This window comes from Rutilus rutilus, assembly GCF_951802725.1.
Source record: "Rutilus rutilus genome assembly, chromosome: 9".
Classification (NCBI taxonomy): Eukaryota; Metazoa; Chordata; class Actinopteri; order Cypriniformes; family Leuciscidae; genus Rutilus; species Rutilus rutilus.
This window is the reverse complement of record NC_140223.1, coordinates 28,021,121-28,034,246: the sequence shown is the minus strand read 5'-3', so window position 1 is coordinate 28,034,246 and position 13,126 is coordinate 28,021,121. Positions and strand designations below refer to the sequence as shown.

General features: G+C 36.3%; 2 protein-coding genes across 3 annotated transcripts in view; one reads left to right on the top strand and one right to left on the bottom strand.

Annotated features, from left to right (window-relative positions):
* aplp1 (amyloid beta (A4) precursor-like protein 1) overlaps nucleotides 1–9,369 on the bottom strand; it is a 58,145-nt gene extending 48,776 nt beyond the window's left edge. For both annotated transcript variants that reach the window (XM_084419161.1, XM_084419162.1), the window contains exon 1: nucleotides 9,123–9,369. In XM_084419161.1, coding sequence (XP_084275287.1) covers nucleotides 9,123–9,185 — 63 coding nt within the window. In that variant the 5' untranslated portion in view covers nucleotides 9,186–9,369. The remainder of the gene's footprint in view (nucleotides 1–9,122) is intronic.
* Nucleotides 9,370–10,279: 910 nt separating this feature from the next.
* st14 (ST14 transmembrane serine protease matriptase) overlaps nucleotides 10,280–13,126 on the top strand; it is a 39,428-nt gene continuing 36,581 nt past the window's right edge. The window contains exon 1 of the mRNA XM_084418735.1: nucleotides 10,280–10,546. Within this exon, the coding sequence (XP_084274861.1) occupies nucleotides 10,529–10,546 (18 nt within the window). The 5' untranslated portion in view covers nucleotides 10,280–10,528. The remainder of the gene's footprint in view (nucleotides 10,547–13,126) is intronic.

Sequence of the window (13,126 nt, the reverse complement as noted above, 5' to 3'; positions counted from 1 at the left end):
AATGTTAGTGGTTGGGAGGATTTTTTCTTGCTTTTGGCTGCATTTATTGATTAAAAATACAGTAAAAATCATGATATTTTGAAATATTTGTATACTTTAAAATAACTGTTTTCTATTGTAATATATTTTAAAAATACAGTTTATTCCTGTGATGGCAAAGTTGACTTTTCAGCATCTTCAGTGTCACATGATCCTTCAGAAAACATTCTAATATGATTTGCTGCTCAAGAAACGTTTCTTATTATTATTAATGTTGTCATTAATGTGGAAACCATGGCACTTTTTTCAAGATTCTTTGATGTATAAAAAGTTCAAAAGAACATCATTTATTTAAAATAAAATCTTACATTATGCCTGTACTGTCAGCTTTGATCAATTTAACAAAAAAAAAAATCCTTAGTTAATAATAACACTAATTTCTTTCTTTTTTTAAAACACACACACACACACACACGCACATATATATATATATATATATATATATATATAATCCCAAACTTTTGAACAGCAGTGTATGGCTGATTCTGCATTTCTAATATAATATAATATAATATAATATAATATAATAGATCACCCAGGCCAGTACATGTCAATAGAAACATTGGGTTTCATTCATGACATATGGGTGATACATTTCTAAAGAAAATGTGAATCATTCTCGCTTGTGCAAGAGTTTGTTTTGTTATCCGTGGTTACAGTTTTCATCCTTATAATGAGTAATGGCACAGAGGTTTGGCAATCATTGCATTCCTCATATGAGATTTGACATTTTACATCCAGGTGAAACTCAAATAATAGGCAAAACATCACAATTTGCATAACGCGTTTTGCATTTTACTCTGCACCAGCAAACGATGGACAAAAAAGTGGGCCCCCATAAAAATTGGAATCGACCTGCCGTCTCCACAAGACACGTTTGATGATGCTTCAGCTCTAACCAACATGTTTCCTGGGGGATTTATTTCATGTGGAGTCTCAGTGGTATGTGCGAAGTCTGTGAACCGACATTTCTCATGAAAGACTAATAGGACTATATATTTTTATTCCACAGAATTCCTCCAAGGTTGCTCTAAATCTGTCTTCAATCTCACAAATCCATCTTATCTTGCCTACAGCTATTTGCCTGCTCCATTTGCTATAAATCTATTATCACTCCTCATTTAGCCCAGTTTGCATTGCACTCTTGTATTTAGCCGCTGGTCTACCTTGCCAATTGCAAAACCACTGACATTTACAACAGAAATACTTACATTAAGGCCAACATTGTTCATTCATTACTGCAAACTCCCATCGCTGTTGAAATCGGTTCTTGGTCCCTGAAACGCCCGGCTTGGTTTTATACGAGTTGTGCTCTGAAGACTTGCAGGCTCGTGACATCTCTCCACTGACCGACATCTCCCACCAGGCCAAACGCGCGCGCGGATCTCTGACAGAGATGAATCGGATCAGGCGAACAAACCGGGGCCAGCAGGGTTAGGATTTCTCCCTAAGCTAATATCGCTCTATCTTCCTCACACTCCCCTCCCATCCCCTGGCTTGCAGTTTTCATCTGCCATTACTGTATCTTTCTATGTAAACTCTCTCTCCCTTGCTCTTTCTTCACACTTTTTTTCCCCCTCCAGCAAAAGTCTAGAGCAGTGTTATCAATGTATTGCAGAAGCTCCATAGGCTGTCTGACTAAAGCCTCCTACTGGGAAGCCAAAACTTCAGCCTTAATTTTTAGCCTCGCAATCTCTGAAAGTTGGAACAGAAACCAGAGCCAATTAGGCTTTTCCCTGGGCAGGCTGAAGACACAGACAGAAATCTGCACTGGGTTTTATTCTCACTCATAAGGCTGCACGATTGTGATAAAAATAGCTACTTGTATTTATTCGAATGAATTAAATTGACATTAAAATACTTATTTATGTAGCGCAACGACAGCCATATTCTTTATGTATGTTACACATCCACCAATGTAAAAGAAAATGCTGCCTTACATTTTTAAGTACAATCAACTTGGATATTTAAGTCATTTTAACTTAAATCACATTAAACGGACTTAAAAATTAGTCGAGTCTTGTATAACTTATAATAAAAGCTGAAAATGGCTTAACTTGTTTTGATGAGTTAAAGCAATATATATATATTTTTTCAGTGTGGCAGAGAACTGTGTAACTGAATAGCTATTATATACATCAGTTGACGAACACTACCCATTTGGCAGCACGAAAGGCTAAATCAAATTTTTTTTGAACAAATGCTGTCTGTCTGCACAATAAATCTCTTAATTTCTATGTGCCATGTAATGGGAGCATTATAGATTTTTCACATTGATTGCATTGTATGTGTTTCACTTTCTACACTGCAAGCAAACAGCAAGACATCTAGCAAATAGCTTTTCGAGTCGGGTGATATTTATTCAACACTGACTTTTTTGTGGGCCTTAATGTGTATTGTAAAACACATCATACTGCTTAAACTTCCCAGCAACTAATTCAAATGTCATTGATGCACACAACTGGTCTGTGATTGGTTACAATGCTCAACTACAGCAAAAAAGAAAAAAGAAAAAAAAAGCTAAATAAGTAAATGGAATGCTGTAATCAACACTTTTTCACAACTGCTTAATCAAGGCAGTCATAATCTTCAGTATTTATTTGGATGATTGTGTTATTTGGATCTGACGTATTTTGCAGATGTATCCATATTTGCCTGCATTTCAATCGACAAAATCCTGAAATTAAACATTTGCATTTAGTATGCTTTTTATTTATTTTTATTTTTTTAGCCAGACCCTCATTAGAAGATACATAAAAAAGGTGCTGGAATTCACCAGCCTTGGATTTTATAATCAACAAACACGAGTGATAGTGGCTGCCAAATAAGCCAGATTGCTTAAATGCACATACTGTCATGGGTGAGAGTTAATGGGTTTCAGCTGCATTTATTTTAAATGAGCAGTGCATCTCTTTCATAGTCACAGAACCTGTTTCATCTCTGCACTGACAAGGAATACAAAAACGGAGAGGAATGATGCACTGAAATGGTGCATTTCATACCCTGTAGCAAATGCACATGGCGGAGCAAAGCACATTGGAAAACATTAGTGAAACCTGATTATCTCCCATGCTCGGAAATTAATTAAACGAGAGAGGGGGAATCTGGTGGGGCTTGTACACTCGTATCTGTTTCAACAAATCCCCTGCCCTGCAGCCAGAGCCGCTGTGCCTCTGCACAGACAAGGCCACAGTCTACTGGGAAGAGCTGAGCATGCTGGGCAATTTACAAATTCAAGCACATCACCACCCAAGGGTCCTCCCTCCCATCCGTGGCTCTCTCTGTACCCGTTTAACACCGTCTTACCCCTCCACCACCCTCTGCTAACAATCACTACATAAGGACGTCCTGGAGTTTTTTTTAAGGACTGAAAGCGACTGTTAAATAAATAAATAAATAAATAAATAACATTGTGTTATAATTTTAATAATCTTATATTTTAATCATGTAATTTTAATTATATATATATATATATATATATATATATATATATATGTAAATTATTACTTAATATTCTATATGCAATTGTAATGTATTTATTATATAAATTGTTTCTAATCATACTAAATTGCTCATTAAATTACAAATGAAATGTATGTATTCATAAAATGTATAATTATTAATTATATAAATGATATAAAAATCATACAAAAATTCATTATAAATAAATAAATATTTACTATATGTAACAATAAAAATAATCTAATGTAATATTTTAAAAAATATATTGTTTTAATATGATTTTAGAATTAAAGTTATTTAAATTATTATTTAATATTTTCTATGCAATTTACATTTTTAATTATATAAATTATATATATTATATAAATCATAAATTATTATTTAATCTTTTCTATGTAATTTTAATTTATTAATGATATAAATGATATTATAAAAATCATACTAAAATTATAAATAAATAAATAAATACATAATATTTAGTATATGTAATAATAAAAATAGTAATGTAATATTTTAAAATGTAATTATTTTAATACGTTTTTAGAATTAAAGTTATTTGAATTATTATTTAATATTTTCTATGTAATTTTTAAATATTAATGATATAAATTATATTATAAAAATCATCCTAAAAGTAATTACATTATATATGTAACTGTGTTAATAAAATGTATATAATTTAACAATTGATTGGACAATAGGATTTTCAATAAATGTATAAAAGTGTATATATTTGCTTCTAATATATATATATATATATGAAAACAACCAACAACAAAAAACAGTAAATAGTAAATACCATTGTGATGAATGAATCATCCGGGAAGCCTACAGTCATCAAAATGCAATGTACTAAAATGTTGCTAAAAAAATCAGTCCAGATGTGCTGTATAATTTTCAACTTTTGGAACCATTTCATGCTACGGTCCCCGAGGGGCTTCGCAGTACAGCTTCATCAGGTCTCAGGTTCCATAATGTGGAGTCTCTCCTCTGCAATAGAAATCCAATATCAAAATGTTCTCAAAGGAATCTCACGCTCCCAACGAGCTACACAACAGGCCACAGTTCAGCTGTTTCCTCCCAGTGCATAAACATAGTACGAAAGAGCACTGCAGCACTCAAAAACCCTCGAAAAAGCATGAGAATAATACTTGGTTTCTAGCATCAACAAACAACCTCTTCACAACAGTCTAAACATTGCTTTCATGAGGGGAAACAACTCCCAGAGAAGATTACGTGAGGTACATCGTAAGGTGCGGTGAAGAAAACGGTGCTTTTTTTTGGAGAACCACATATTCAGGGTGAAAATTTAAGAAGTGGTTTTATTGTGAGTCAAACAGGGGTAATCTAACATGCTCAATCGTGACGGCAAAACCAATGAAGCCCAAGACTGACTGTACAACACAACAGAGTTACTGGCAGCAACGGTAATCCCAGTAATGCTCTTACCAGCCCAGCATAATTGAACAATGAAAGATGGGTTTATGGCTAATAAATTTAAGCAATCTTCACTGGTGGTTAATACATAAAGAAGTATTTAATCCTCTTAGGACATGACTGTCAACTTTTTGCATTCTCCCACTTTCGAAATAACAAAAGATGGGATTTGCACCTCATCCAGATTATTGCTAAATGGAATTATGCTCACTGTTTCACATGACAAGGTGACCTTAAAGACTCTCTTACTTATCCCTCCAGCTTCCATCTGCCATACAGGTGTATTTCAATAGAGCTACATTTGTAATCTATTTGTGAACGGATACATGGTTAATCAAAGAAAAAATACTTACAGGACTGTTGCTAAAGCTATCCATGTGAACGTAATATCTTTTTTTTTTCTTTTTTTTTTTTAGCACTAAGCCAAATTAAAATGTAAAAACATTCTCTTGGATTGAACAATGGTTTCACAAATCATTTACTCTGAAATTTGTGTCACCCAGGGCCCATTATGTCATGACCTAGACCCAATATCAAATATTTATATGATATGATATGATATGATATACGATATAATGCATTGAATCACTTCAAAAGAATAATTTATACATTCATTAGCATCTTCACTTTTGTGACTTTTTACATATTATATTTTTAGCAAAAATATTTATGTCGGTAAACACTGATTATTACAGAAATATTGTTATGTCAGTGCATATGAATGATTACATATTTATCATTCTGTTGTAAGTGAAAAACTATGTGGAACAAATGTATTGATTATTTTACATTTTATTTTTGCTTTAAACATATTGAATCATCTTCAAACGAAATTGACCAAGTTTATCCGATTGAAGTCTCAGCTCATGTTTTAAAATGCACTTTATTCCCGTGAAGTCAAAGCTATATTTTCAGCATCATTACGCCAGTCTTCAGTGTCACATGATCCTTCAGGAATTACTCTAATATGATGATTTGCTGCTCAAGACACATTTATCACTATAATCAATGTTGAAGACAGTTGTGCTGCTAAGTTGTTTCAGAGTATCAGTGATGCTGAATGGAATGGAACTGAATTTGCACACCTGACCACAAGAAACCTTCCCTCTGTAGTCCACACATACGTCATCATATTTCCTTTCTCTTTAATATTTTATGATAAGTGCACAGACATTTCTAAAGGCACTGCTGTAATAAACATGAACAAAGAAAGGGGTATCCCCTCATAGACTCCCATGATTGCCTCGCCACAAACCCATCTTATCTATAGCCTGCTCTGCCATCACTGTACGGACACACTGGGTCACTGCACGATGAAGGTGACAGTGGGTTTCATAGACACACCCTAAAGACTCTGCTACTCATTTCCCATGAGGCTCGGCGGCAGCATCTGTGGACCGGCAGCTCGAGGTGAGTGCTGACACATTCAGACAGAAGGAGGGGGGACAGAAGAATCAGCCCGTTCTCCCTCCCTCTTCCTCTGCTTAGTGCTTTCTTTTGAGCTGGTGATGGCGTTTGCTGTTATACCAATGCGCTTTCATTTATGACCCAAAATACAGGTTTCCCAGGCTAGATATACACCAAGCTACTCATCGATAAACAGGTGTAGCTACAAACCAGCTTCAAACGTGGCAAGGTTACGGAGACGAGTACTATCACAATATCTATCAAATTTAGTAGATTTAGGATTATTAAATTTCACTGACTTCAATCAAACTGATTGCATCCTGGGAGACAGGATGTGACTTCGTAAAGGGGATTCATATTAACAGCAGATCCGTTTCAGAGCTGATTGATTATTGGTCATTGATTATGCTTTGTGAAGGATTGAATAAACAACTGAACAAAATAGAATAAAGAAAAACTGCATTTTCTTATCAGGTAACACCTTACAATAAGGTTGTTTTAACCTCAGTGAATTGACTGAATTGCATGGATGGATGGATGGATGGATGGATGGAGGTCAACCGATAGTGGATTTTACCGATAACGATAACTAGGTTGGACCATGTTGGCCGATTAATCACCTGATAGTTTTTAAAATCGATACTGAATGAAAACAAACTTAAAGGTATAGCGGAGGATTTTCTTTTTCCGGGTGGATCATCAAGACTATTGGTCCTCCTAAGTGTCAATCATTCTGGTGATATGTTTACGTAAGGCCGTCGTACGTGCTCGTGCTCACGATTCACACGATGGCGTGCGCTCAAAACACAGGTTGGGCTTCCCACTGATGCCTCAGTCGCGAAGTTTCTACTTGACAGGTAAAGTTTGGCATGCTATTTGGAGAAATCCATTTAAAATCACTGCTAGTAAAAGTTAATGTAAGCTATGATTAGCTCGTGCATGCTCTCTCGTGCACACGTTTAATAGGCGTTCCCTTTCGGGAGCAGGTAGAGTGTTGCGCATGTGCATTTTTTCAAAAAGTGGAGAGGGCGGTTCTTTTCTAAAATTCGGGAAAATCCTCCGCTATACCTTTAATGCATAAAATAGTGCTGAACTTTATAACATAAAAAGACAACCGTGCTTTAAAATGTAAAAATGTATTAGTGAATGTTGAAATTAACAATGAGCAATCCTTTTATTAACCTTAATAAATGTTACAAATGGACTCTTATTGTAAAGTGTTACTATTTCTATTTCATATAAATCCAAACAGTCATGCTTAAAGTTGGCCATCTTTAAAATATCTATACAAAGGCCATTGCAAATGGATACATATGTATATTGTATCTATATAAATCCGTTTCTGAAGTGCCACAGCCTCACGTGTCAAAACAAACTCCAGGAGGCGTCAGTGATCGTTTTTATTTCGCCTCTAGGGGGCGCTCTCGTACTGTATAATGACAGTGGACCCTTCTAAGCCGCTCCAGCAACGGATGCAACCCCGGAAAAACTATTTTATGGATTTTTGCCGATAAACCAATGTTCCAGCAATCCTTTATCGGTGTCGATTTATCGGTTAAATCGGTTGACCTCTAATGATAACTACTGTGTTGTGTTATAAAGAATACACATACAACTTAATTGTAAAGTGTAACTGTTTGTTTCTTGTTTACTGAAGACAAATGCTAAATTTCGTTCATGCTAGGATTATTTTAAATATATAATATATTAAAATTACAGATATGTTCTCCTGATCTTACCCTGATTTGTTCACAGGGATTTACAACGTTTACATCCATGCATTGCAGACAGACACAATCCCGATCCATGCACAACACTTGATCTGCATGTGGCCAAATCTAGCATCATATTACATAAAGTCTTTATATAATAAATAAATCTGCCCCATTATTCTGTCGTTTTCCAAGAAGGATTTTCAACCCTTCACTAAAACGCTTCATCACCCAATAATCTTTCCCTATCGTTATGCAAAAAAAGGAAAAAAAAAAAAACACAGAAAAACAAATAAGCATGGGATGTCTGCCATAAAAATGTCAGAGTAACATAATTTTTCCATCTTGGGCCTGAAGGTACAGCAGGCTTCGTCAGCACTGCAGGCCGCAGAGGCTGCAGCATATCTAATAGCACTGAATCAACATCCCCCAGACATCATTCAACCATCAGGGTTGAGATCGTGTCTGCTGTAATAGTCCGTGTTGCTTAATGTCAGCTTCTCAAACTATTTTATCAGAAGGACCACTTTAAATGTCTAATTTTACTGATGCAGTGAATTGTTCCCATACAAATAGTCCATAGCTGTGAATCAGAGACTGAAATTTTACAATCCAAGATGCATGGCAACTCATTAAGTTGCATACTGGTAATCTGCAACAAGACAGCAATTTCTGAATCTAATAGATTACTCAGTGCTACTAAACATCCATTCTGTAATGAAAAAAACAAGCCCCACCCTAGTAAGAAATAAAAATGCTCAGCTAATTTATCTTTCCATTTATCAGGCCAAGGTCCCAATTGGTTCTCACTCACTCACTCTCACTCTCTCTCTCTCTCTCTCACACACACACACGCACAAATATACGCAGAAAAACCTTCATAAATATCAGATCTGACCCCAGAATTGTGTTATTTGCACGCTCACTGTTTTTATATTTTAAATTTGGCTGCATAATAATAATAATAATTAAATAAAAAAAAACAGCCTGCAAAAAAAAAAATGATGTACAAGTACATGACAATTAGAACAAGACATAAATGTGTTATCCGCATTCGGATCCTACCTCATCTCTCCAGACGCAATAAGACAATAAAGTCATCAATATTAATGGCGTTTTCTGCCCCATTCTTCTTCCTTCTCTTCTTGGTATTTAACTTTGCTGATTTCTCTGAATGCCTGTTTTAACTACTGTATTATTTACAAAAGAAAAAAAGCAACGGGATTGAACAGGTCTGCTGCGGGATACGAGCTGGTCTGATCGGCGTTAGGCTGAGATATCTCCTGTGTCCGCAGATCTCGGTGTGAATGACAGTCGGCTGCGGCTCCCCCCGCTGTAAAACCAAACCCTCCTCCGCTCGGGCTGCGCAGAGGGTGGGCGTCCATTTGCTGAAGAACGGCGGCCCCTGCTGGACATTCATAGAAATGCACTGTGGACGCCTGTGAGAAAAGAAGAGGTTTAACGTAAGCCTGTGGGAGAAATACGTAGGCATACTAGTTTATACTTTTCACCCAGCTAAATGCATATTGGTGCCTACAATTTATTATTTCAATAGATTTTACAGCCGCTGTTGTTCCTCACTACATTACTTGCACATCTACCTGCTTGTGGTGTAGTTTCAGGCTTGAGTCGCTAGAGGGAAGTCAAGATAAATGATTACACCATGCACGCACGCTCAAACACACACAGGCCTATGTATAAAATGATTAATGAATAGGCTGTAATGTTCTAGAGAGCTAATGAGGTTTATATGTTTAATAAGATGGCAATGTTTAATAAGAATGTGATGAATAGGTGACACTGAACATTTCCACTATTATTGCCCAGGGAAAAAGATTTTGACAATAACGGGGCATGTTGTCACTCTTTGAAGCCTTTACCTGGGCTTTCAAAAATGATTACGAAACAAGCAACAGCAAAATAAAAATAAAAAAGTAACTAAAATGATCGACTTTAACATAGGCTACATACATACATAATATTTGTAACATTTAAAAATGTGACAACTTGCCCCGGCCAGATATTTACATGAAATACTTGTCACCTTTCAGGTAGTCTACACTCAATAACACCCCTCGTCGTCGGAATAGCATGTTCACTTGATTACCAAACAGCAAAATCTAAATTAATGTGTTTGAAACCAACTTTAAAACACACTGCTACTCTTATGACATTTAGCTCTGGCGGAAATGCACCTTATTGGTTTCGGTTTGCCAACCGCTAGAGGAAGAATTGTAAACGCCTGTGAGTTAAGTGACGGAAGTAGTTTTGTCAGCGAAACTACAGCGTCATCACGAGTCCTCAGGTGAGGTGAGAGAGATGAGAGAGAGGACGCCGCGGGACTCGCTGGATCAAACTCTAAAAGTTTCACAAACAACTTTTACAATTGAATATTTCACCCAAGACGCAGAAAAAAACCGCCTGGATAGACTGATCTGAGTTTCTGTTTGGTGTCTGTTTGCTGAAGTAACATGAGTTCCGCCGCTTATGTAAGTGTTTTTTATTTAATTTTTTAAATCTCTTAACCTTGACTGAAGTGCCGTTGTTCGGCACTAATTCCTACCCTGTCAACTTTATTGTTCGCAATATTAAAATTTTCCGTGTCAAAGAAAAATGACAACACAACTTGAATATGTAAATTTAGAGTTGTATCATACGGTTGATGTGTGATGTTGTATTCAGGTAGGTAATTTTTTTTTTTTAACTTTTCATCAGTTTAATTGTTTCACATTGACACCTGTGCGAGGGGTGGGACTTTTGATTCATCTCACTGACTCGTTTGAATAAACGTATGAACGAGTCCAGTTCATTGGCGATGACCGAGAATGATTTGTTCAAGATTTTTCTAAACAAGACTTACTGAGTCCATGTCAGTGAAGGTTTAGTAGTGTCCAGATGCTCCTACCACTGAGTAAAGTGGAAAATTTTGATATTTGAGTGAAGAAGCTCATTTTTGTGAGTAAATGTGTGTCTGTGTGCAACTGACCAGTTTAACCTTCAAACAGAGCTGCTGGTATAACCAGTTAGACATGGCTAGTCAGAATCTTTTTTTTTAGTTTAATATTTTACACAAAATATAAAAATTAAAAACTAAAAAAAAGTTATGTTTGCATCGTATTGATGCGTCACCTTTTTTGGTTCTTACTTTCTGATATCTTGTAATGGACAGTAAATCAATGATATCCTTATAACAATATAGCAGAATACTTTCATAATATAAATGTAAGTTGTCACTCTATATCTCCCAATAATTTGTTCTTAGATTTTAAGTTGTTAATAATGTGTTCTAAGATTTAAATGCGTAGTTTTATGGTCAAAGTTGCTTCAGTGCGGTAAATGTTCATCTTTAAATAAGACGCATAAGCAAAAAGACACACATGATGTACCAAAACCTGACGGTGGACATTTTTACTTGATAACAGAAGGCATGTAGAAGATTGTGCACAGCCTATGGTTTTGATCATGTTGATCATTTAGAACAGTGTTTCCCAAACCTGTCCTGGAGTACCCCCAACACTGCACGTTTTCTTTGTCTCCCTATTCAAACCATAGACAGTATATAGATTCAAACACACCTGGGCTGCGTTCAGCCCCGACAAAACGTTGCACAACGTTTTTTAAACAGAAACGGTGATGCGTTGAACACACTGTTCTGATGACGCAAGAGTTGCAACTATGGCAGCTGAGAAGGCCATTCTTTGTGTTCTTTGTGAAGAATTTTCGGAGCCTGATGAAGTCGGTATAAATATGTTTAATACTACAAAATATGCCCGATTTCACAGTTACTGCACTTGCCGCCCAGAACAAAAGAGAACATCCCAATCGAGTGAAGGGATTGCTGAAACTGAAATGGAAGCACACATCTTACCTAATGCAGACTAAAACACATCTATTTAGCCTCACATACTGACTTTATTTGTAGTTCATACTGTTTTAATACCCTGTATTTTCTTTCTCATTTTTAGGAAAAGCACTTAATTACCATTGTTTATTTCTATACCAAATGTCATACACTTGCAATGAAGCTAAAAATATAAACAACTACATCATTATGTTGATATCCTATATTTTAAAACTTAAGACAAACATGTCTTCTAATATCCTCAGTTGTTGCGTATACCGAGCTGCATCGAACACATTTGTAAATTACTTTCCTTGAACCCATTGTGCGAGTTCACTTTAATACCACGTGCTTTATATACATGTTGCTGCTGATTGGACTGCAGTTCTGACACACCCACCAAACAAGAGAAAACGTATCTCAAACCCCGTTGCACACCGGTGCACGCCGTTTCCAGGAAACATGACGTTCAACCCGGAAACCGTAGCAAAACGTTGCGCACCGTTTTGAACTTGAACATGTCCCTTATTCAACTCATCAGCTCATTATCACGTGGGTTAATGAGCTGATGAGTTGAATCAGGTGTGTTTGAATAGGGAGACAAAGAAAACGTGCAGTTTTGGGGGTACTCCAGGACAGGTTTGGGAACCACTGATTTAGAAGACTAAATATAATGAGTGTGATACTGTAAGCTTTATAGGGTTAATGCCCTGACATTTGCATTTGGCATTCAGGGTATAATTATTTTGTGTTCCCTAGAAATCAATCCCTTGACTTTGGTGTTTGGTGACCATGCAGATTAGCAGGAATGTACAATAATTCTAACAGAAACATTCCCCCGAAGGGAAAGCATGTGTTTGAGATCCATTTAGTGTCACTGTGACATTTCAATGTTGTCTCTGTGTGTGTGTGTGTGTGTGGTTGTGGCAAAGTGTAAATTCTTGTCATAAAGTTGCAAATGGAGACACATCAGGGTTTGGGCTTGGCTCTTTATGGCAACTTCCTTGTCCTTAAAGCGTGACGCTGTGGTCCGAGTCACATCCACAGATCGTTCGTTTCAGTTGTTTGTTATTTTTCTGTTATGACAAAGCTCTAACCCTAAGCCCTATAAACCCTAAACCTAACCCTACAGCAACACTACAGTGCTTGTGGAAGCAAAAACCAAGAGACGCACCCAGTTTTGACACATTAAGTAATATAATCCATATTAACGTCTTGTTCTGAATCC